Here is a 24,149-nt window from a genome sequence, read left to right as displayed (position 1 = left end):
ACCATGCTTCCTATTTAATGTACTACAAAAGCAACGACTTGAACTTGAATGAGCCAATCAGAGACCATCATGCTTCGTATCCCCAATATTAGCTTCTACACAAAACACTCTGCTTTTACTACTCAAGGCATTCGCCAGGTATAAAAACAGTAATCGAGTTTGTGTACAGCGTAAAGTTTATACACAGAAGAGAAAATAAATGTATACGAACTAAGTCTTATCAAATGGGCACTTGATCGACCGATTACTATAGGCATACAGTTGTACAAACTACTGTACTGTAGGCATGCAGTGGTAAGTACAGAAATACAGAGTTTAATATAAAACAAGTAAAAAGTACGCCGAAGAAACGAGTTCTCTGTACAGCGTACAGTGCTGTATGAAATTTTCAGCCACGTACGATCATGGTTAACTTTAACATTAAATAAAATAAAATCTACCGAGGCTAGAGGGCTGCAATTTGGTATGTTTGATGACTGGAGGGTGGACGATCAACATAATTTGCAGCCCTCTAGCCTCAACAGTTTTTAAGATCTGGGGGCGGACAGAAAAAGAGCGAACGGACAACAAATGGCCACCTCAATAGTTTTCGCTGTCCGTCCGCACTTTTTCTGTCCGCCCTCAGATCTTAAAAACTACTGAGGCTAGAGGGCTGCATATTGGTATGTTGATCATCCACCCTCCAGTCATCAAACATACCAAATTGTCTGTACTTTTTTAGTTTACAAAATACTAAAAAAGTACAGACAGTGAGTTAACACTGGACTGTTTCCGTTACTGCAATGACGACCTCCATTCTTGTTCAAATGAAGAGCAAAGAACCCCCTACAAGTTCTCGAGCCGTTTACCCCATGGAGAAAAACTAGGCTTTCCATGATACGGTTATATTTGCGTTGCGTGTAAAGGCCGTTAGAAATGGGGGAACAACACTACGGCAACGCCACGGTCTTGTGTAAATACCCGAAATACTTTCCCCTGCTATTCTATTCAGGGGGTTAAACAAAGATCGAGATAAAGCAATCTGTTGAAAAGTAAGACTTCCATACAATGGCCAGGCTTTTGCCTAACCCACAGCGTTCTCTGTTGTGCGATTACAAAAGGGCTGCTGCTGCGCGGCACAGCGGCAGCGTAAAATAATTCATAACTTATTCTACTGGGAAGGAAAGACAATACAGTGGGAAGCATCATTCTTCAATTGCGTGTTATACATACAAGCCAGTGACCTAAAACGATAACAACCGTATATTATCGCAGAAATGAGGACAAGTTAAGCCATACGAATTCCGTGTTCTCGTTATAAAAGAGCGAGTGATTTACGTCATTATGCATATTACTTACGTCAGTAAACAAAGCAATTACGTCTGTGTTGGTATATAAAGAAGAGATAAAAATTTCGGTAAAGTAACGAGAGGCCGTGAAGGCAAGTCTGGAACTTAGATCATGGTCCCGACCACAGAGACGTTACGTACTCTTCCGAAACCCGCATTCTTATGTGCGGGCTAGTGGTGAGAGGGGCTGGTCAGGGCTGGACGACGGCAAGTCTAAAAGTAAAGTTCACACACAGAATAAAAAATAAATGTATACGCAATACGTCTCATCAAATGGGCACTTAGATAACCAATTACTATAGGCATACAGTTGTTCAAACAACTGTACGCATGCAGTTGGATGTGCAGGGTTTAATATGAAAAAAGAAATCAGTAGTCATGTCGCAGATACCGATCGTGTCAAGTGGAAGTCTACAGCTGCCTGGAGGGGCCAACAACCCCGACCTCTGAAGGCTACATAAAAACTTGTCAACTTGGGTTGTCTGACCGTCTGAGGAGTTCAAACGGTCATTTTTGCCAACACTTTAAATCAATCAGCTACTTCCTGACTCTCATCATCATCTTTTATTGGCTCCCAAACAGTGGGTAATATATTCACACTAACAAAGATTCAGAGATATTGAATTTTCTGTACTGCCTGACGGCACGTCGTCAATATATGACAGATCTAATTCACGTGTTTGGTTCTCGTTTCTTTTCGAACCATTCTTTATTTGGATCCTGTTCACGGGGATAATACGAGCGTTCTAAAAGCAGAAGTGTGACTTTTACGATTCCGGAATTTTATTACAATACTTAAAATTATGTCATTTTATTGCTCAATTCACTTTGGAAACTTAGTTGAAAATTTATTTCGTTTCATTTTATTCCATCCACATGGATTACGTGTCACGTCTGGTGAATGCTTATTGATTTAAAGAACACACTCGTAAAACATACCTGGCCCTTCTCAGAGAGTTCACTTCAGATAATCACGAGAGAGAGAGAGAGAGAGAGAGAGAGAGAGAGAGAGAGACCTAATAACTTAAAGGGAAACAAAAAAAGCCAACTGACGATCATCACCGAACGAGCTATTCATTAAGATGGAGCGGAACTGTAATGAATTGCGTCAAGTCGAACTGATGTCTCGATAAGGTCAGGCCGGTTTGTGTCCATTCTAAGGGAAGACAACTACTTTTTTTATACGCCGTCTGAATGGCTATCTTTCCATTCAAAAGACAGCGTCACTCTACAAGAACATACATCACAACATTCAACAACAAGAGCCATTTTCATTTAAGGCAATGAAGTTACTTCGTCGATTCAAAATCTTAATTAATGAAACGGAGCTTTCAGGTCTTTCAATCTCAAACATTGGTCAAAATTAATTATCTCCTCCTTGGCGAAATTGAAATGAAATATGATTTCTTAACTTGCCATTTATACATATGGATAATAGTAACAGGAAAACCCGATCGAATACTACAGGATGGAGAAATTAAACACTCTCACCTCCTAATTAAATATCTAGATGACCCCCTTTTCACAAGTAATTTGACGAACTGCAATTAATACGCGGATAAATACTTTGAACTTGGTCGTTTGAACACCTCGTACTAGGCCAACCGGAGAAAGAATCCAGCATTAAATAATAGCAGCGAATACAATGGGACGATAACAATGACCTGCAAGGAATTCAATTGCAGGAAAGGCGACGAATTTGTTACATGTGCCTTTGCCATTATGTCAGGCAAAATTATTCAGCCATGATTTAACCCGAGTCCGATCTTCCTGCCTTCAGCCAAATCGTGCGTTATTTCAGTATATATCTTTTCCGTGACTCCCCTGCCGTCGGAACTTTCAATGGCTTGATCCCTTCGAGCCAGAACTTTTCCCAGACAGGATTTCACCATTACTCCGCAGGACACGAAGAGCAACTCCTCACACCGAAGACAGTTAACCGTCGCTCCAAGAGTTCAACGTTGCAAAATGATATTGCGGTCGCCCGTCGTCATGGAGAGAAAGGAGACCGAGAATAGAAAATCCCTTCGGGCGAAGAAACACGACCACAAAATAACTCTCGCGACCACAATAAACTGCGGCTGTCCTCATACAGCACAGTGGCCTCATATCAAAACTCATATTTCTAGTCCACTCGCTCGATAATTCCCATTCTCCCAGCAAAATGCAACACCCTGCCCGGAGGATTTAATTCAGAAATAGCTACGTTCACTACTTTTAACATGATGGGGTCTTTACTTGGTGCAAAAGCATGGAATATATTCACGCAGTAAAATGGCTGAATAAACGTGTAAGCGCTAGATAAATAAACAGGAACATTCGAATAAGTTCATTGCAAGTATATATATATATATATATATATATATATATATATATATATATATATATATATATATATATATATATGCATGTGTATATATATATGCATGTGTATATATATATGCATGTATATATAATATATATATATATATATATATATATATATATATATATATATATATATATATATATATATATATATATATATATATATATATATATATATATATATATATATATATATATATATATATATATATATATTTACACTCCATAACAACCTGACCCTTATCATAAATAAAATAAAAAACCTGAGAGAAGCCAGCCTGAGTGGCGAGTTCACTAGGTAACGAAGAAATCAGTCTACAACTTCCTGAGTTGCGTCCATTTGGCCGCGTACATGTGCCCGTCGTATCCCCCAAACTGGACTTAACATTATAACATGATGCCAAATAACGAATCTTTTTTCATCTCACTAATACTAGTAATAAAAGGTATTCTGTGCTTTATTTTCCATTAAGCTAACCTTCCCAGCAAAATAATACCTAAGAGTGAAGGGGGGCAAACTCGCTAACAATAAAACGCGGAGATTTTGGAGGTCCACTTACCTGGCCCCAATGAGCATGGAGTTTCCGTCTCGCTGCAGCAAACGGAAGTAGTCGGTCTCGGTGCTGTTGCCCGGGAAGATCAGGGACTTGAGGTCACCTGGAAAAAGAAATCAGTATCTGTGTCACTAAGGTTCTCCAGAGGTTCAGTTCTTGAACTGTGACGTAACTACCAAGTCACATGCTGCGCTTAAGATTAGGTTCATTCAATGTGCACTTTAATTCTCAGTTTATTAGATGTTGGGTAGTTGTCTTAGAAATTACACACAAAAAATAAATTAAAAAAATTCTAGCTGCTGAACACATCAGTTTCATATATTGCACTAAAAACTTGAAATGTGACGCTCAAGGATGAGTTCATTCAATATACACATCACTTCTCAGTTTACTAACTACAAGGTAGATTTAAAACATATTAAGTCGACACTAAAAAAGAAAATTTCAGCTGCTGAACACATCAGTTTCATAGACTGCACTGCAAACTTGAAAACTGCGAAAGATCAATGCTACGAGAAACAGAATTATACGAACTAGACAGAACTATTATCATCATCATTCACATCATGCGAACTTAACAATAATTATTCCCTGTTCGGAATATATTATACAAGAATTCCCAACAAAACATTAATGTAATGCAATAATTGAAATGTATCTCCAAATCAAATTATCATGAGGGCAGTCGACATACCTAACGTACAAATATATTTTTATATATATATATATATATATATATATATATATATATATATATATATATATATATATATATATGTATACATATACATACATATAGTGTATATATATATATAAATATATATATATATATATATATATATATATATATATATATATATATATATATATATATATATATATATATATATATATATATATATATATATATATATATATATATTTAAGCAAGACTCAATAACTCACCGTTAAAATTACAGAGAATCCGTAAAATGAAAATATATCTCAAATCATTCAAGATAACAAAAGCAAAACAGTCTTCAAGATAAAAATAAGATTTGCAATATTCATAAAATTACCGATAATGTGATCTGAAGTAAATTACACATAAGGCTCATTTATGAATTCGAGGTCCGAAAGCATAATCGATCTTTGCAGCACCTACTGAAAAATAACTTCCTTGAATCAAAGTTAAATTTAGTCTACCGATGGGATCTTGTGACTAGATTTGGAAAGAAAATGTCATGCAATTCTTAATGAGTAAGCTTTGATGGGTTATTTAAACTGACAGCTGAGCCTTTCAATGTTGATTAAGGTTCGTAGAGAGAGAGAGAGAGAGAGAGAGAGAGAGTCTTCCGACAATTTATGGTAGATGTTACACTGAGTCAGAGAGAGAGATTGTAGTTACACTGAGAGAGAGAGAGAGAGAGAGAGAGAGAGAGAAAATCTTTCGATTGAGCATTGTAGATACTCTGAGAGAATTTTCAATTGCGTATGATATAAAAGTACACCTTGTCTTGAAAAGGAGACTTAAAAGAGCTGTGCACAAAAACCCACTCGAAACCACCACCGCACTGCTGACAACAATTTCGGGACATAAATGAGTATCTCCTTTAATCACAATGGTCTTGATTCAAGGTGCATCCTCCCCATTTATTCTTTCCCTTCTCAGAGCTAATCAATCAGTAAACGACGTTTAGTCCCGCAAACATCCTAGATTCTAGAATGTTATTTCTCGATTAATTTCTATTTATTCACAAACTCCATGACTTGCCTTTCCATCTAGTGTACGAGTCATTAAACATTCACTTATGACTAACTAGGTTATATACCCAAAGCATTCAAGTTCCTTTTCAAAGTAAACTCCACAAGAATGGTATCAGAGTCCGCTATAATATTTTTTAGGGAAATACAGGATGCTTATTTTATGAAGGATGAATCTAAAAAAAAAATGACGCTTCTTACAAAAGAACATTAAGGAAAATAATAAAGTTTCCCCCTCAAAATACAAAATTAACTTTATAGTCGTGTGTGTGTCAGAGAGAGAGAGAGAGAGAGAGAGAGAGAGAGAGCACATTAATAAATTAGAAGCCATATGGACAGACTCCCGGTGACTTACCTGTGGGACGAGCGCTTAAATGTTAGAGCAATCAAGTCTACCTCACGCCACAAGACGGATTGGTCAATAACGAGATGACCGCCGCCGACACCAAGGAAAAATCCCAAGACAAAGCAAAAAAGAAGGAAAAAAAAAATAACACTATACAGACTTCTAATCAACAAAATGACTTTCGTTTGATCCGCCGACATCACGGTCGGGAAAAATGTGGCGCTAAGCACCATAGTATAATCATTAGCAAAAATGTGGAAGCTCCTATGTATGGGGGCAACAATACAGAAGGATGAACTACAGTTTTCAATTATTAATGAACGCAATTTATAAAAGCGGATAAGAAAATCCAGTTCGTACAGCTAAAATGTAACAAGGGATACGAAGTATCAGCAGGTTAAATTGGTAAAAATATAGCGCACAAATTATCTCCAGTATGCTAATGCGTTCACTAACATGTAATTGTAATAGCCACAATGCTCTCTTAATTTCTCGAACTCTTCGCGCTTTTTTGGATATGCTTGTCACTACAAAGCCGTAAGATCCAAGCGCAAGAAATTACTTGGAACATAGGATGAGCAAGTCATTAATTTTGGGAACTCACCGATGAAAGATCAGGAAGAAATCGCACTGACGTTATGTTTTAAAGTTACATGGAGATTTTAGAAGGCCACAAGGAGTCAATTCTGGGGGATTATTCATTACTGACCGACCACACAAGAGAAGAGCTAATGAAGAGAAAATAGGTATTTTGAAAAGAAGAACTGGACTGCCAATTAAATACATAGATGCTTGCACCTAAGAATTAAAATACATAGCAGACCGCAAGCAAAGTCGCCTAATTATTAACACACAAAAGCAATATTGGAAAAATAATACTTGTCAGTAGGAAATCATCAGGATTCCATTTTTTTCTTACCCTTGACAATGAAGCTGAGTTTTTGTCTAACCATTTAAGGAAACAACAAGGGTGTCACAACAACTTAACCATCACTACGCCATCCAGCATTGGATACGCAGATAGATAACTACCGCAAGTCTATGTAAATTAAACCTCTCTCCATTTTTTACAAAATTATGAGCGTGCGCGAACACGCACGCACGCGCAGGCACACTATATATATATATATATATATATATATATATATATATATATATATATATATATATATATATATATATATATATATATATATATATATATACTTATATATATATATTTTTTTATTTTTTCAGCTCATATATATATATATATATATATATATATATATATATATATATATATATATATATATATATATATATATATATATATATATATATACACACACACAGACGTGTTTCCATCATACTGTATATTATATATATAATTTTTTTACACACTGTATACACACATACACATTGACGTGTTTCCATCAAAGTCCGTCGAATAGAAACGACACGAAGTGACATTTAAAAAGCCAGATGTCGCAAACCAAACTCAGACGGAAGACCTTTTCCTGCTTACGGCCACCGAGCGACACTTCCGGCGTGAGTCTTGACCTCACCTACTACCCCCTTCACTTCCTCGCCGCCCTTCCAATTTCGCCTTAAGGCAACAGCTGGTGGATGGCCCTTCGCCAGGTATTAGAGACATGACCCTGTTCGTTGCTGCCCATTACCTTTCCCTGTGTCCGGTAGAAGGACTGGAAGGATTTATTCACTAGTAAAGCTTTAATGTAGTACAGTATTATTGTTGATTAATGCCACACTTGTGTGTAAAGGTTGAGCATTCTTAGAAAATTATTTGACTTTTCCTGATATGTCTGGTAAAATCTTACAATTCAAAACAATTTTCTCTGGAGATACGTGAAGCCATATGATTTAAGTCGGTGTGAGAATCTTAACTGATTATAGCTTTGGAAATTTTAAGGCGCTACATGTAACGTAGGTTAACAGTAAAGCGAATTATAACCGACGTTACCACGAAAAGGCATACATACATATATACATATGCTTAGGTCTTTTTAATACAAACTAATATATATATATATATATATATATATATATATATATATATATATATATATATATATATATATATATATATTTTATATATATATTATTTATCTATTTATTTATTTATTTACATATATGTGTTTGTGTAGAAAATATTCATATAAAGTTGTATTTGAATCCTTGATATCAATAAAATAAGATCCGATATATCTCACTGGCTTTTTCATTATTAACAAACCAGTCCAACCGGATTTAACAAGCACGGAGCCTCCAAACTTTAAATACAGAGCCTTTAAAACTGTTCTGCGGAATACTATCGCCTACAAACACATCTAAGTCATCATAATAATTATGTCAATTTTATTGCGGTGTTTAACCTCATTAACTATTCTAATTTGTGCAATGATCCCGAGTTACGACCACTCTTCGTGTTGGCATTAAAAAGGGAAAAATAAGTTTCTCACAAATAACAAATGCCTAATCTTTCCAACTGACGTTGCTCCAAAATATGAAATCCTATAAAAGACGGCACAACTGTCCAATCAAATAAAATTGAGATCCCAACAAAATTCAATTCCATTCGGCCTACATACAAATGACTAATTCGAAAAGTCCCATACTAGTGCACCTCTCCTCACGATTGAGAATTGCAAAATGCACTAAAGAGAGTTATATGATTGTAAAATCATCAAGGTAAAATGCACAATAGACACCACATAGCAGCAGTACAATATCATACGGTACGTCAAAATTTAAAAAATTTTTTTTTTATACAACTAGCCAGGAGAACGTAAAAAAAAAAAACTGAATAAATATAATACGCAATATTCCAAAACAATATCCTGAAAATCCAAAACCAGAATTTTTTTTTGTGATTTATACACAACACCAAAAATACAAGTGAGTGTGGTTTCGTATGGTAGCTTCACTATCAAAATGTTTTTTTGCTACAAAGACGTTGAGAACATTACATCTGACAAGAGACAGAGAGCCTCCATTTCTGTTAATCCTCACCTACCAATTCCCGGCCCAGAAATACGACCTCATGACGAAGTCGAAGCGTCTCTAACCTCTAATCAGCTCGATATCATAAACAGTCCGAACGCCGGATACAAACACTGGAAGCTTGGGGTGTGCAACTAATCGTTACAGACAATTACAAGTGCCAGCGTAAACCATCGCATTCTATTCTCTAATCCACCGTTAAAACTAACGGAGGAGAAAGACAAGACGCGCCCAGCTTCTGACCCTGCAATGTAAGGGATCAAACTTGACAAAAAAACAATTTTATAACTATTCTCTCAGTATCCTTATCCTCCGTACCCACTTCAAACCTTGAGTTGATCAGTGGAATATTTATTATTTTATTTGCCACAGTATCGAAAAATGCAATGGCCAATACATTAATTAACAAATACTAATAAAAACCTAACGAATGAACGTTAACAAAAGTCTTAATAAGAAACGAAAACTAGACAATCATGTTACGCTTCTTCTAACCACATCGAGAAATAGTATAAACAAATCCACAGGCCCAAATATTCAAAAACAAAATTAAATACATCGAATCCCTAACCAAGAATAAACATTACAGAAAATCTGCTATCACAGTCATTGTATAATCTTCAAGTTGGATCTTCATACCACTTCTCGTCTTAACGAAGGTAACTTTACGGTGGCAACGGCAGCTAGCTAAACAATTGGACAAAAAATAAAGCGTTCCGAGACGATTTGCGTCGAGAGAGAGAGAGAGAGAGAGAGAGAGAGAGAGAGAGAGAGAGAGAGAGAGAGAGAGAGTATCGACAAGGAAGCATACCGTCTGCAAAGCTAATCGGTTGAAGTCCAGCTCCTGCCATCAATCCCGCCTCGACCGACGCCACATGTCCTCCAACGAAACAGATGGTTCATTTAAATCCTAATTACACCTTCTCAGTTCTCGTGCGATCAATTAAATCCATTCATTAGCGTTCCTTCAGCAGGACCTACCTCGCAGCCTTCTCTCTCTCTCTCGTGTTAAAATGTTCGAGTCGTTAGTCGCCACAAATATCAAATTACATAACTGATAAAGGTCACAACGATATCCATTTAAACCACCAATCCACCAGAGGTCACCGCGGAGATGTTAATTAAGACCCTTGAAACCGACGTCAGTTATTTTATCAACAGGACTTCTTTAATGTATCATCTCTCATCAAGACTTTTTTTTTTTTTTTTTGGATATTTACTGCATCTTTTACCCATTTTCACATTTCCCTTTAACTCCAACCCAGAAGTTGCTTTTTAAGACCGGCCCGTTGGGTTTCACCATCCAAAGTAGATTTCATTACATTCATCAGGTCTTGCCTACGTCACCTAACCTTTTCCCTTACCGTAATAATCAGTAATAACTCGGTCATATAATGACGATGTTCCGGAGATATTTAATAGCTCCAATTTGCATATAACAAAAAATATGTAACCTTTCAGGCAAAAGATCATCCCTTTACTTTCTAGTTTCAAGTGCTACCAATCCTGAATCCCAGAGGATTCTAGAACCTCTCATAATACTTAATATTACAAAAAACGAGGCACGAGGGGCAATCTCCCGCTCAGTCAAGAGGCCTCAGTCGACCCGTTGCAGTGACGGGGAAGTAAAAGACAGTTAATATAAAAATTCCACACCAGGCACTACGGTCAATTCTGGCCAATATGAAGGCCATAAACAAAACATTATGGCTGGTAACATGCTGCTAACCTTACTGGAAGAGGCAAGCGTCAAGAGTCTGGCGTTTCTAAAACACGACTCTTGATCTCCAAGAGTCCACGGAGGAGTAGGATTTTGACCCAAGTACGGCCTTTTATAAAGCGTTTAGCTTTCCTCTATCAAGCGACACTTCCTGATTAATTTTTTCCTCGTGTTCACTTAACAGGCGACCATTCACTCTCGCCTCCCGTAAACCACGTTCGTCAGACGATGTTCAACCGGTGGACCGTTGACACTTTATGCCTGGTGATGATCATAAAGTTGATGCGGGGATAAGATAAACGAACTTCTGACATTTAATGATTTCGAGAGGGTGATCTATAGAGCCCCGAACCTTGTTAAAGGTTACAATGAAATGCTCAAAAAAGAAAATAAAAACGTGTGAAGCGTCCGAGGCAACTAGCACATCAAGACAATATAAGCTACCCATGTGTGCGAGAGAGACAAGATGGGGTAGCAAAGCTTACAACCATGAAGGATTCAACCATTTCTTCGCTGTGTGGTATATCCATCAACCAGGCTGATTTGATCACTTTACTTATTTCCAGCAACAACGTGATTTCAATCTTTTATTTTTTACATATAGTTGCAAATTATTTATGCTCTTACACAATGCATCAAGGATTTTGGTTCGAGATCTACACTGCATTGTAAAGTACAACACGAAAAAGAAGAAAGAAAATGATAAAGTCGTCGAAATTCTAAAAGGTAAAAGAACAATAACACCCACCATATATTAACAAAAACTTATTATTACTGACATGTCAATAACAACAAAAGTATCGGTGTCTGATGGTCTGCTGTTAATAAGGGCACATGCACAAAGCATCACAGTTCGGTACTAAAACGGGACTTTACCACTTAAAGAAACCACTACACGAAGGAGAAAACATTTACTTCAATAACAGAACACCTTTTGCTTGGTCAATGCAACATCTAAAAACGTCTCTCATAAGATTATAAAAAAATTTCCTTTATCTAATTTCGTTGAGAGGCTGGGTACTCATAAGATTATACAAAAAAAATTTCCTTTATCTAATTTCGTTGAGAGGCTGGGTACTCATAAGATTATAAAAAAATTTCCTTTATCTAATTTCGTTGAGAGGCTGGGTACTCATATAAGATTATAACAAAATTTCCTTTATCTAATTTCGTTGAGAGGCTGGGTACTCATAAGATTATAACAAAATTTCCTTTATCTAATTTCCTTTGAGAGGCTGGGTACTCATAAGATTATAAAAAAATTTCCTTTATCTAATTTCGTTGAGAGGCTGGGTACTCATAACAAAAGATTATAACAAAATTTCCTTTATCTAATTTCGTTGAAGGCTGGGTACTCATATAAGATTATAACAAAATTTCCTTTATCTAATTTCGTTGAGAGGCTGGGTACTCATAAGATTATAACAAAATTTCCTTTATCTAATTTCGTTGAGAGGCTGGGTACTCATAAGATTATACAAAAAATTTCCTTTATCTAATTTCGTTGAGAGGCTGGGTACTCATATAAGATTATAACAAAATTTCCTTTATCTAATTTCGTTGAGAGGCTGGGTACTCATAAGATTATAACAAAATTTCCTTTATCTAATTTCGTTGAGAGGCTGGGTACTCATAAGATTATACAAAAAAATTTCCTTTATCTAATTTCGTTGAGAGGCTGGGTACTCATATAAGATTATAACAAAATTTCCTTTATCTAATTTCGTTGAGAGGCTGGGTACTCATAAGATTATAACAAAATTTCCTTTATCTAATTTCGTTGAGAGGCTGTACTCATAAGATTATACAAAAAATTTCCTTTATCTAATTTCGTTGAGAGGCTGGGTACTCATAAGATTATAACAAAATTTCCTTTATCTAATTTCGTTGAGAGGCTTACTCTAAGATTATACAAAAAAATTTCCTTTATCTAATTTCGTTGAGAGGCTGGGTACTCATATAAGATTATAACAAAATTTCCTTTATCTAATTTCGTTAAGATTAAGATTATAACAAAATTTCCTTTATCTAATTTCGTTGAGAGGCTGGGTACTCATAAGATTATACAAAAAATTTCCTTTATCTAATTTCGTTGAGAGGCTGGGTACTCATAAGATTATAACAAAATTTCCTTTATCTAATTTCGTTGAGAGGCTGGGTACTCATAAGATTATAACAAAATTTCCTTTATCTAATTTCGTTGAGAGGCTGGGTACTCATAAGATTATAACAAAATTTCCTTTATCTAATTTCGTTGAGAGGCTGGGTACTCATAAGATTATAACAAAATTTCCTTTATCTAATTTCGTTGAGAGGCTGGGTACTCATAAGATTATAACAAAATTTCCTTTATCTAATTTCGTTGAGAGGCTGGGTACTCATAAGATTATAACAAAATTTCCTTTATCTAATTTCGTTGAGAGGCTGGGTACTCATAAGATTATAACAAAATTTCCTTTATCTAATTTCGTTGAGAGGCTGGGTACTCATAAGATTATAACAAAATTTCCTTTATCTAATTTCGTTGAGAGGCTGGGTACTCATAAGATTATAACAAAATTTCCTTTATCTAATTTCGTTGAGAGGCTGGGTACTCATAAGATTATAACAAAATTTCCTTTATCTAATTTCGTTGAGAGGCTGGGTACTTAAGATTATAACAAAATTTCCTTTATCTAATTTCGTTGAGAGGCTGGGTACTCATAAGATTATAACAAAATTTCCTTTATCTAATTTCGTTGAGAGGCTGGGTACTCATAAGATTATAACAAAATTTCCTTTATCTAATTTCGTTGAGAGGCTGGGTACTCATAAGATTATAACAAAATTTCCTTTATCTAATTTCGTTGAGAGGCTGGGTACTCATAAGATTATAACAAAATTTCCTTTATCTAATTTCGTTGAGAGGCTGGGTACTCATAAGATTATAACAAAATTTCCTTTATCTAATTTCGTTGAGAGGCTGGGTACTCATAAGATTATAACAAAATTTCCTTTATCTAATTTCGTTGAGAGGCTGGGTACTCATAAGATTATAACAAAATTTCCTTTATCTAATTTCGTTGAGAGGCTGGGTACTCATAAGATTATAACAAAATTTCCTTTATCTAATTTCGTTGAGAGGCTGGGTACTCATAAGATTATAACAAAATTTCCTTTATCTAATTTCGTTGAGAGGCTGGGTACTCATAAGATTATACAAAAAAATTTCCTTTATCTAATTTCGTTGAGAGGCTGGGTACTCATAAGATTATAACAAAATTTCCTTTATCTAATTTCGTTGAGAGGCTGGGTACTCATAAGATTATAACAAAATTTCCTTTATCTAATTTCGTTGAGAGGCTGGTACTCATAAGATTATAACAAAATTTCCTTTATCTAATTTCGTTGAGAGGCTGGGTACTCATAAGATTATAACAAAATTTCCTTTATCTAATTTCGTTGAGAGGCTGGTACTATAAGATTATAACAAAATTTCCTTTATCTAATTTCGTTGAGAGGCTGGGTACTCATATAAGATTATAACAAAATTTCCTTTATCTAATTTCGTTGAGAGGCTGGGTACTTTTAAGATTATAACAAAATTTCCTTTATCTAATTTCGTTGAGAGGCTGGGTACTCATAAGATTATACAAAAAATTTCCTTTATCTAATTTCGTTGAGAGGCTGGGTACTCATAAGATTATAACAAAATTTCCTTTATCTAATTTCGTTGAGAGGCTGGGTACTCATAAGATTATAACAAAATTTCCTTTATCTAATTTCGTTGAGAGGCTGGGTACTCATAAGATTATAACAAAATTTCTAATTTCTTTATCTAATTTCGTTGAGAGGCTGGGTACTCATAAGATTATAACAAAATTTCCTTTATCTAATTTCGTTGAGAGGCTGGGTACTCATATAAGATTATAACAAAATTTCCTTTATCTAATTTCGTTGAGAGGCTGGGTACTCATAAGATTATAACAAAATTTCCTTTATCTAATTTCGTTGAGAGGCTGGTACTCATAAGATTATAACAAAATTTCCTTTATCTAATTTCGTTGAGAGGCTGGGTACTCATAAGATTATAACAAAATTTCCTTTATCTAATTTCGTTGAGAGGCTGGGTACTATAAGATTATAACAAAATTTCCTTTATCTAATTTCGTTGAGAGGCTGGTACTCATAAGATTATAACAAAATTTCCTTTATCTAATTTCGTTGAGAGGCTGGGTACTCATAAGATTATAACAAAATTTCCTTTATCTAATTTCGTTGAGAGGCTGGGTACTCATAAGATTATAACAAAAATTCCTTTATCTAATTTCGTTGAGGCTGGGTACTCATAAGATTATAACAAAATTTCCTTTATCTAATTTCGTTGAGAGGCTGGGTACTCATAAGATTATAACAAAATTTCCTTTATCTAATTTCGTTGATTATAACAAAATTTCCTTTATCTAATTTCGTTGAGGCTGGGTACTCATAAGATTATAACAAAATTTCCTTTATCTAATTTCGTTGAGAGGCTGGGTACTCATAAGATTATAACAAAATTTCCTTTATCTAATTTCGTTGAGAGGCTGGGTACTCATAAGATTATAACAAAATTTCCTTTATAGGCTGGGTACTCATAAGATTATAACAAAATTTCCTTTATCTAATTTCGTTGAGAGGCTGGGTACTCATAAGATTATAACAAAATTTCCTTTATCTAATTTCGTTGAGAGGCTGGGTACTCAAAGTCCCACACAAGTTTAAAAAATGTCGGCTAAAATAGGAAACCCAAACACAAAGGTTCTGTGTAACTAGCAACCGATGCAGGAATACGTTTGTCCCAAAACAAAAGTGAGGACGTCCAACTAGCTACATGGGCGACACATATTGTCCTAATGTGTCACAGTCTTTAGCTGTACAGAACCACTACTAAACCGTGAGCAACACTGAAAAAAATCGTGAACCCGAGGACCAATGAGGATTTATCATTATTTTCTTTGGGAAAATAAAAAGTTGTCCATTTCATAAAAATAGAGAACTTTACTTCCCAGTCCACTGAACTTTTAAATAAATAGGAATATAAGACTACTATGTCCACCGCTGTATAGAAAAAAAAAACTTACTAGCACTTCTTTGTAATCCGAATTAAATAATACTCGCAATACTGTAACTGTACTTTAGGGAACTTGGAAATGTGGAGATAAGGGAACTTCATTTCAAACTAAAAACAATCATACATATTTACTGGTGATATGATTGTTAATACTATAAAATTATCATCCCATAACATAAAACAGCAAAAACCTGTAGATGAACTGACCGAAGTGCATATAGGAAGAAGAGTAAGAGCAAGGTCTAAACCTTGAGTAACACCATCTTCGCCGCCGCATTCCCACCCTGCTCGAATAAACGTCCCTCAAATCCCGCCCACCCCCATAAAAAAAGAAATTCTTAGGAATACATAACAAGTTGCCCTTAACCCACACGACCTCCAGACGCAATTTCAAAATTTCCATTTCTAGAGATCAGATGATAACTGACCATATCTCGGTGGTTTAGGACCCCTCAGCATGCTCCTTCGAGCCTTTGGACCCCGGAGGATGATAATCCCAAGATTCCCCTCCGAAGCACAGAGAGGATCTACGCCGTGACGCAAGGTAAACACAAAGGTATGATTCCCACAAGACGATCCTGACATGCAGTCATTATCGGGCTCCGGGAAAGGGGCGAGGGGAGGATGGAACGTCGTTAAGCAGCGACTGCCGGAGTGAAGGTAATAAACGACAACCACCTACGACCACCTACCGTTTAATGGAACAGCACCTAAAACGCTCCCCCTCCCAAGACCCTACAGCCGCAATCCATACGCTCGGTTCTCCCCTATAAAATGCAACATGGTAAAAACAAGTCCGTCGAAGCTCGATCTCACCAAAGCACCCTCGGCATCGTGCATCTGAAGTTTTTATTTGATTACTCCCTTACAACTGCCTTTGCACTGGTCTCAACAAAAACGATGCCCACTTCAAAAGTAATTATTTCTAACTCCTGCAGTTAATTAGTATTCATTCACAAGGAACAAGGGAGATTGGCATATTCTACAACACAATATGTTTCTGGCAATAAATCACTGATGGTATATGCGCCATACCACACGATAGTAAACTTGAGAGAAGCATAAATAGAAAACAAAAGAGCGGACGAAAGATCCGACATGAGTATTCCAGCAAGCACGTACATTTCACACGACTACGATTTAACAGTACAAAACGTTAGGGAAAGTTTAAAGGATACTATGACTAATACAGTCACTAGAAAATTCTTCCTTCTGCACCCTCATCCCAGAGAGAGAGAGAGAGAGAGAGAGAGAGAGAGAGAAGAGTTGGATGAAACAATCACGTGATACACTAAATATCTATATGGTGGAAACTGACAGTATTATTGTAAACAACAGTAATAAACGTTTAATGTGCCGTTCAAAATGAATAAATTTATAATTAAATAAAAATCTAAAGAAATGAGACACAGCAGAGAAAACAAATTCTATTGTTAATCAATAGAGCAAGATGAATCTCATTTTAAAATCATTTTACACAAGTCATTTAGCAGAATAAAACACTTCACCACAATATGTAGAACACAGGTATTAAGAAAGAATTTGCCTTAAGGGTAACTCTCCCTCTCTGCAAGAGTATTTAAATTCAGAATTTGCATCCCGCAAGTCATTTTACGATCAGCTGGCCCAAATTGCAATGAAATTTAGAATAAGCCAAGCCGTATCCCTCCGAGAGACAGAGTCAGGAGAAATACGCACAACACAAGACAGGGCTAAAACTTGAGCAAATCCAGCAATATAAGCTTTTAGGTTATTACTCCCTCGGTTATTGTCCTGCAGTGGCCACTACAATAACCTAAGGATAATATTAACTGCTGGTGACCTTTGGTCGAGGCTCTCGGGTGGGGGAAAGTCCTTGAAAACCAAAGTTGAAAATAACAAAAGACGGAGGAGCAACATATATATTTGCTGACCGCAGTCAAGAATTTTGCAAGACGGGTTTTATTTTCACGCAAAAATATTTCCTGAGAGAGAGAGAGAGAGAGAGAGAGAGAGAGAGAGAGAGAGAGAGACTATAATGAAGGTAACTCACGAATCATCATCATCGCAAATTCAACAACAGATTAAAACATGATTTAGGAATCAGTTCTTGGTTATCTAGTTAATAAGAATTTTAAAGAATGACACAAAATCAGGTATGAAAAATAATGTCAATCTTAATTTCACAGTATGAGAGAGAGAGAGAGAGAGAGAGAGAGAGAGAGAGAGAGAGAGAGAGAGAGAGAGAGAGAGAGAGAGAAAAATGGACGTTCCATTTTCCAATACCCTTATTTACGGAAGAGACACAGAGAACACTGCAAAGGCATTGTGTGAAAAGACGGAAGCATGAACGCACCAAAATCAATTTTGCACATTCCTTGAAAAACACAATACTTCATCAGTTTGCCTTTCGCGTTCAATTACTTCTCTCAAAGCTTGTATTTATGGGCGATTTAACGAGCCAACACGGATCCCAATATCGTCGTTCAAAGCGAACAAAAGCGGCAGACGGGAACTTAAAGTAACAGCGCACTTCTGAAAGCTTCAACATACATCACAGATATATCGCTGTTCCTTTATCAATGATAGCTCTCCGCGGTACGTACAATGTCGTTCGTCTTCGACTGTAATTCAATAACACAAAATGTGAGATACATTTTCTTCACTCATACAAATTTAAACTTTAAAAGTGGGTGATCAAAAAATAATGAAAAAGGGAAACAAAGTTAATCATAAATATTATTTTAATATTCAAACCAAAAAGCACTGAAGCAAGAAATTTAAGTCAAAAGCCAAATTCCTATCTGACTGTACAATCTTGCAACATAGGCTCTCCGATTGCAAGATTTAATCTACGGCTTTTAAACAAACAATCTACGGCTTTTAAACAAACGATCGAGGAGCAACATGGCTTTACACAAATCTACCAAAGCAGGATGATTGACTTAGACTTGGCACAGTAAAATCACAAGCATTTTCCTATAAACTGACAGAGCTTTAGAGTTTACTATTTGCAGTTTTTGATAAATCTCTTCAAATTAAGCAGAACTAATCATAGTACAAAAAAAAAAAGGATCTCATCTGTACATGGATAAGCTCTCTGTGCATTATGTCAGAAGTGCCTCTGACAAATCATGTCATGGGTATTAAAGGTTTCCAAGGGATTATATCTTAATCTAAAGGTTCATCTTTGTTTCAATTTCAGGGGGACTGGATTCAAGTCACAAGTTGAACTTAAACGGAATGCGCTGTTTACGAAATTAGGTGGTTTGACGTCAGAAGACAAGAGAGAGAGAGAGAGAGAGAGAGAGAGAGAGAGAGAGAGAGAGAGAGTCTGCAATGGTGACAACTCGCGATTCATCATCATCGCAAATTCAACCACAGCTGTCGGCAAGATGAGAAGACAGTACGACCAGCTGCTACTACAGCCATTAAAATGTTCATCAACATGGACAGAAAGAGTACGTTCTCTCTCTCTCTCTCTCTCAACATATAATATATATTAATATACATTCATACATGCACGCATACAAAAACATATTTTTGAGAGAGAGAGAGAGAGAGAGAGAGAGAGAGAGAGAGAGAGAGAGAGAGAGAGAGAGAGACTGAAAGTTGCAAATGTCTGTCAGTATTACAAATAATAGCCTTAATGCTCCCCTCTCCCCCCGCCCAAAAAAAAAAGTACACAAAGCCTCATCACGAAAAAGTACCAAATAACGTTCCTGAACCCCTGACATTGGGACACTAAAACCTATATTCAGAGGCCACTTCGCATGACCTCTCTTACGGCATCAGGGAAGGAAGCCTGAAAAGAATAGATCGGCACAAAAGTCCAACCTCTGCAAAATCACAGTCATTGTAGTTCCAATTTAAAAGAAAATAAAAATAGTCGCGTTGGGACACAAGAATGCTCCGAACACAATCCGGGAGCAATGCTGTCATTTTCATATTTTCATTTCCTTCTTTTGCTCTACAATGACACTCGTGTTCCGACCTTTTCCAGCGGGGTTGGGGATCTGACCCCGAGACCTTTTCTGATGTCAGTCCTGTGGCCTTTTCAAAATTTAACGTCTCTCTCCAGTAAAATCCCGGTCAATTAATTAAGCTTGTAACATTAAAGAGATAACGGTCCGCCTCGGGTTATTTTTATAGAACAATGAATGATAGTTTTTAAATCTTTATCATCCAGACAAGGAAAAATATTGTTGAAGCACAAAATAAAGTTTTAATTGAAAATCGAAAAACAAATAAACCCAAAAGCCCACGCCACCAGTGAAAGGTACAAATCTTCAGTCATTCAAAAAGAGGATTCTGGGATTGCAACCCTCCGCAAAGACAACAAGCGTTGTTCTGAAATATTCTGCTTCATTTACACTTTCATTCATGAATTCAAGGCGTGTGATTAACAGCGTTATTTTATAATTTTCATTATTTAGATTTACTTCATAAACACCAGGATACCATAACTTTGCTAAAACACAAAGCAATTGCAATAACAGTAAACAATATGAAATCTTGAATTTAGATCCTGACTCTGATTCACATCGAAATCTACTTCAGTGGTTCGTGGAAACGAAGGTAAATCTTCGAGAAGATCCTAAAAATACGTTTATTTTCCTTTCCATAATCCTAATAAATAGCAACCTATAAATTTCAGGAGCCATTTCATACATTCAAACATAACCCACAAAAAAATTAATATTAAATTGGCTATGCCATTAAAATAACTTACACCCACAGGGAGTTAAACACATCCACCTTGACCTCGATCCCAATCAATGCCTTGTTGGGTTGATAAGTGAGTGACAGCAACATTATCCCCGTCACGCACCTATCTACCCAACAAGACACAGGTTCGAATCCTGGTCCGGGCAGATGTGCTTATCTAGTATAATGCCTTATGAGTTATTCCAAATGTCAAGTGTAATCGATATTAATGAGTTGGTGCCTAAGTTTTGAACGTAAATAGAAACAAACGCGCACACATACAATATATATATATATATATATATATATATATATATATATATATATATATATATATATATATATATATATATATATAATTATAATCACTTTTGTACGTGATTCATTTATCACACATTACCACAGGTGAGAAATAAGAGACGCGGTGTAGGTCCTGACCGGTTTCGACTTCATTTCAAGCCATTGGAAATAAAGTCGAACCGGTCAGACCTACACCAAATCTCTTATTTTTCACCTGTGTAATGTGTGATATATATATATATATATATATATATATATATATATATATATATATATATATATATATATATATACATATATATATATACATATATATATATATATATATATATATATATATACATATATATATATACATATATATATATATATACATATATATATATAATATATATATATATATATATATATATATATATATATATATATATATATATATATATATATATATATATATATATATATACATACATACATACACATACATACACATACATATACATACATACATATGTAATTTATATATATATATATATATATATATATATATATATATATATATATATATATATATATATATATATATATATATATAAATTTAGAGGCCAACATTAGGTCTATTCACCCAATTTACTGATGGAATTATTGAAAGGTGCTTGAATAAAACCTAAACTGACAACACGTGAGAAAATAGCAGTAATTTTAAATTTCCATAGACAATCAGGAAGTAATTTCCACGGTATAAGCCCATATAAAAGTGGGAAAAAAAGCTCGTTAAAACGAAGAAGAAGCAGCAGCATCATGCAATTTATTAAACTGCTCTGTAGTTACTCGCTACATCAAATCAGCAGATTTCCAATACCTGTAGGCTATGCCTCAATCCTATCCGCAAATCAGCAGATTTCCAATATGCCTCAATCCTATCCGCAAGTTAGTCGATTTCCAATATGCCCCAATCCTATCCGCAAATCAGATTTTCAATATGCCTCAATCCTATCCGCAAGTCAGCAGATCTCCAATATGCCTCAACCCTATCCGCAAATCAGCAGATTTCCAATTTGCCTCAATCCTATCCGCAAATCAGCAGATTTCCAATATGCCTCAATCCTATCCAAGCATAAAAGATACCTACTCCGTCAATACTAACGGCAGCAGCCCCGATTCTTGAAACATCTCAATTTCCCTCATACGTTTGTTCCGTTGCAATTTGATGTGAAATCGGATAGCGATGGCGATGTGGCATAAGATCAATTGAATGAGAGAAAACAGAAATCGCTCCGTATTTTACATCAATACATTCCTGGTAAACAAAAAAAAAAAAAAAAAAAAATTATCTCACGTTCATGGTCCACCACAAAATACAAAGTTGATAATATAAAAAATATATTGCAACATTAATTGTTAAATAGCGAACAACTCAATGGTTTAATAAATAATGTGACTATTAGTAATATATTTTTAAAACAGTCACTGAACTTCTGTTGAGAACATCACTTAACTTTGCTTGAAAGTTCAAAAAGAATTCACGGCAATTAATTCTTAGTAATAATATCCACATCACATTTATTACCGTTAACAACACTATTATTAGCAACAACGTCATGGGAAGTATTAGTATGAATACCAGCATTCCTACTATTATTAGTACTATTAAAAGCTGTTGTTGGTATAGTAATAGTGCAGCTACCATTTCTATATAAATAAAAAGTTAAATTAATAGAAGACGTAAAAATTTAAATTAATAGAAGAAAAGACGAAGTGATTTTTATGAAGAAAAACCCCTAAAAGAGGAAGGATAAGAGACCAAGACAGCAATACAAATGATACAGTGGTCATTAGTGTCGTTACAAACGAGAACATAGCGTGGGTAACATGACAAAAGGGACCCACCCCAAATATCAACATGCATCCAAAACATGTGATTAAAGACTCCTCAGTCATGGCGCGATGCGAGAGGAGGAAGGGAACTTGGCTTTCCTCGAACGGCAAACCTTATATGGAAACTTTCGTCAAGAGGGCGGATGCCTAAAAAACTGATATGGTGCTGAGCAACACTAAATCAAGGACAGGTCAGTGGTCACGGTCACTGTATTTTCGTTGTTTCCCAACCAGGCACCAGTGTGGCTTAAAATTTGCGAATATAAAAATGCCAAGGTATATGTGACAATAATTCATTACATTATATATATATATATATATATATATATATATATATATATATATATATACATATATATAGCCACGGTGTATGTGACAACAATTCATTATATATATATATATATATATATATATATATATATATATATATATATATATATATATATATATATATATATATATATTACCCGATACAAAAAATGGGAAAAAGCACGTAAAAAAGATGAGAGAGAGAGAGAGAGAGAGAGAGAGAGAGAGAGAGAGAGAGAGAGAGAGAGTAGGCAACTTTCTGTTCATGGGCTTACGTAACACATTACGCGGGCTCGTATAGGCTCGGACCAGTATGCGTGAAGCGTGCAATGGTAAATAACAGGTAGAATCCCGTAGCCTTGAAGAACTTGACATCCAAATGTGTCCAATTACCGCCTACTAACGGCAACACAAACCACGATTTCAAGAGTCAGGACGACCAGCAAAGAGGAAATTATATATCTGAAAAAGTAAACAAAAAGTAAAGAATGAAAGAAATCGACAACTTTACCCTTGTTTTCTCATGCGAAATGAAACCCTGTTCCACCGTCAGCGGCATCTTCAAAATACAGAAGCATTCCTACGCTGGCTACGTGCAGCGTCCTGTGGAACATATTCCTCCTGCACACCACCTGCTGTTCTTCAACTCAGGGACCGCGGGGCATTTTGCCTTATTAGCGGCACCCTCAGGAGCCTACGAGTAGTTATCATCCCTCTCACTATTTTCCCCTCTCACTCTGCAAGATATTTTGCGGCCAAGAGTTCCACGGCCAAATTAACGACCAACTACAATGGGGAATGTTTTCAGTGAGCACACTTCAAT

The 24,149-nt window shown here is 35.6% G+C and overlaps 1 protein-coding gene across 6 annotated transcripts in view; it reads right to left on the bottom strand.

The window, feature by feature from the left end:
- Positions 1 to 24,149, bottom strand: part of LOC136843119 (semaphorin-1A-like) — a 427,461-nt gene that overhangs the window by 30,608 nt on the left and 372,704 nt on the right. For all 6 annotated transcript variants that reach the window (XM_067111151.1, XM_067111154.1, XM_067111152.1 and 3 more), the window contains one exon: positions 4,256 to 4,352. In XM_067111151.1, coding sequence (XP_066967252.1) covers positions 4,256 to 4,352 — 97 coding nt within the window. The remainder of the gene's footprint in view (positions 1 to 4,255; positions 4,353 to 24,149) is intronic.

This window comes from Macrobrachium rosenbergii, chromosome 11, assembly GCF_040412425.1.
Source record: "Macrobrachium rosenbergii isolate ZJJX-2024 chromosome 11, ASM4041242v1, whole genome shotgun sequence".
Lineage (NCBI taxonomy): Eukaryota > Metazoa > Arthropoda > Malacostraca > Decapoda > Palaemonidae > Macrobrachium > Macrobrachium rosenbergii.
The sequence above is the reverse complement of the archived record's forward strand: the minus strand, read 5'-3'. Positions and strand labels throughout refer to the sequence as shown.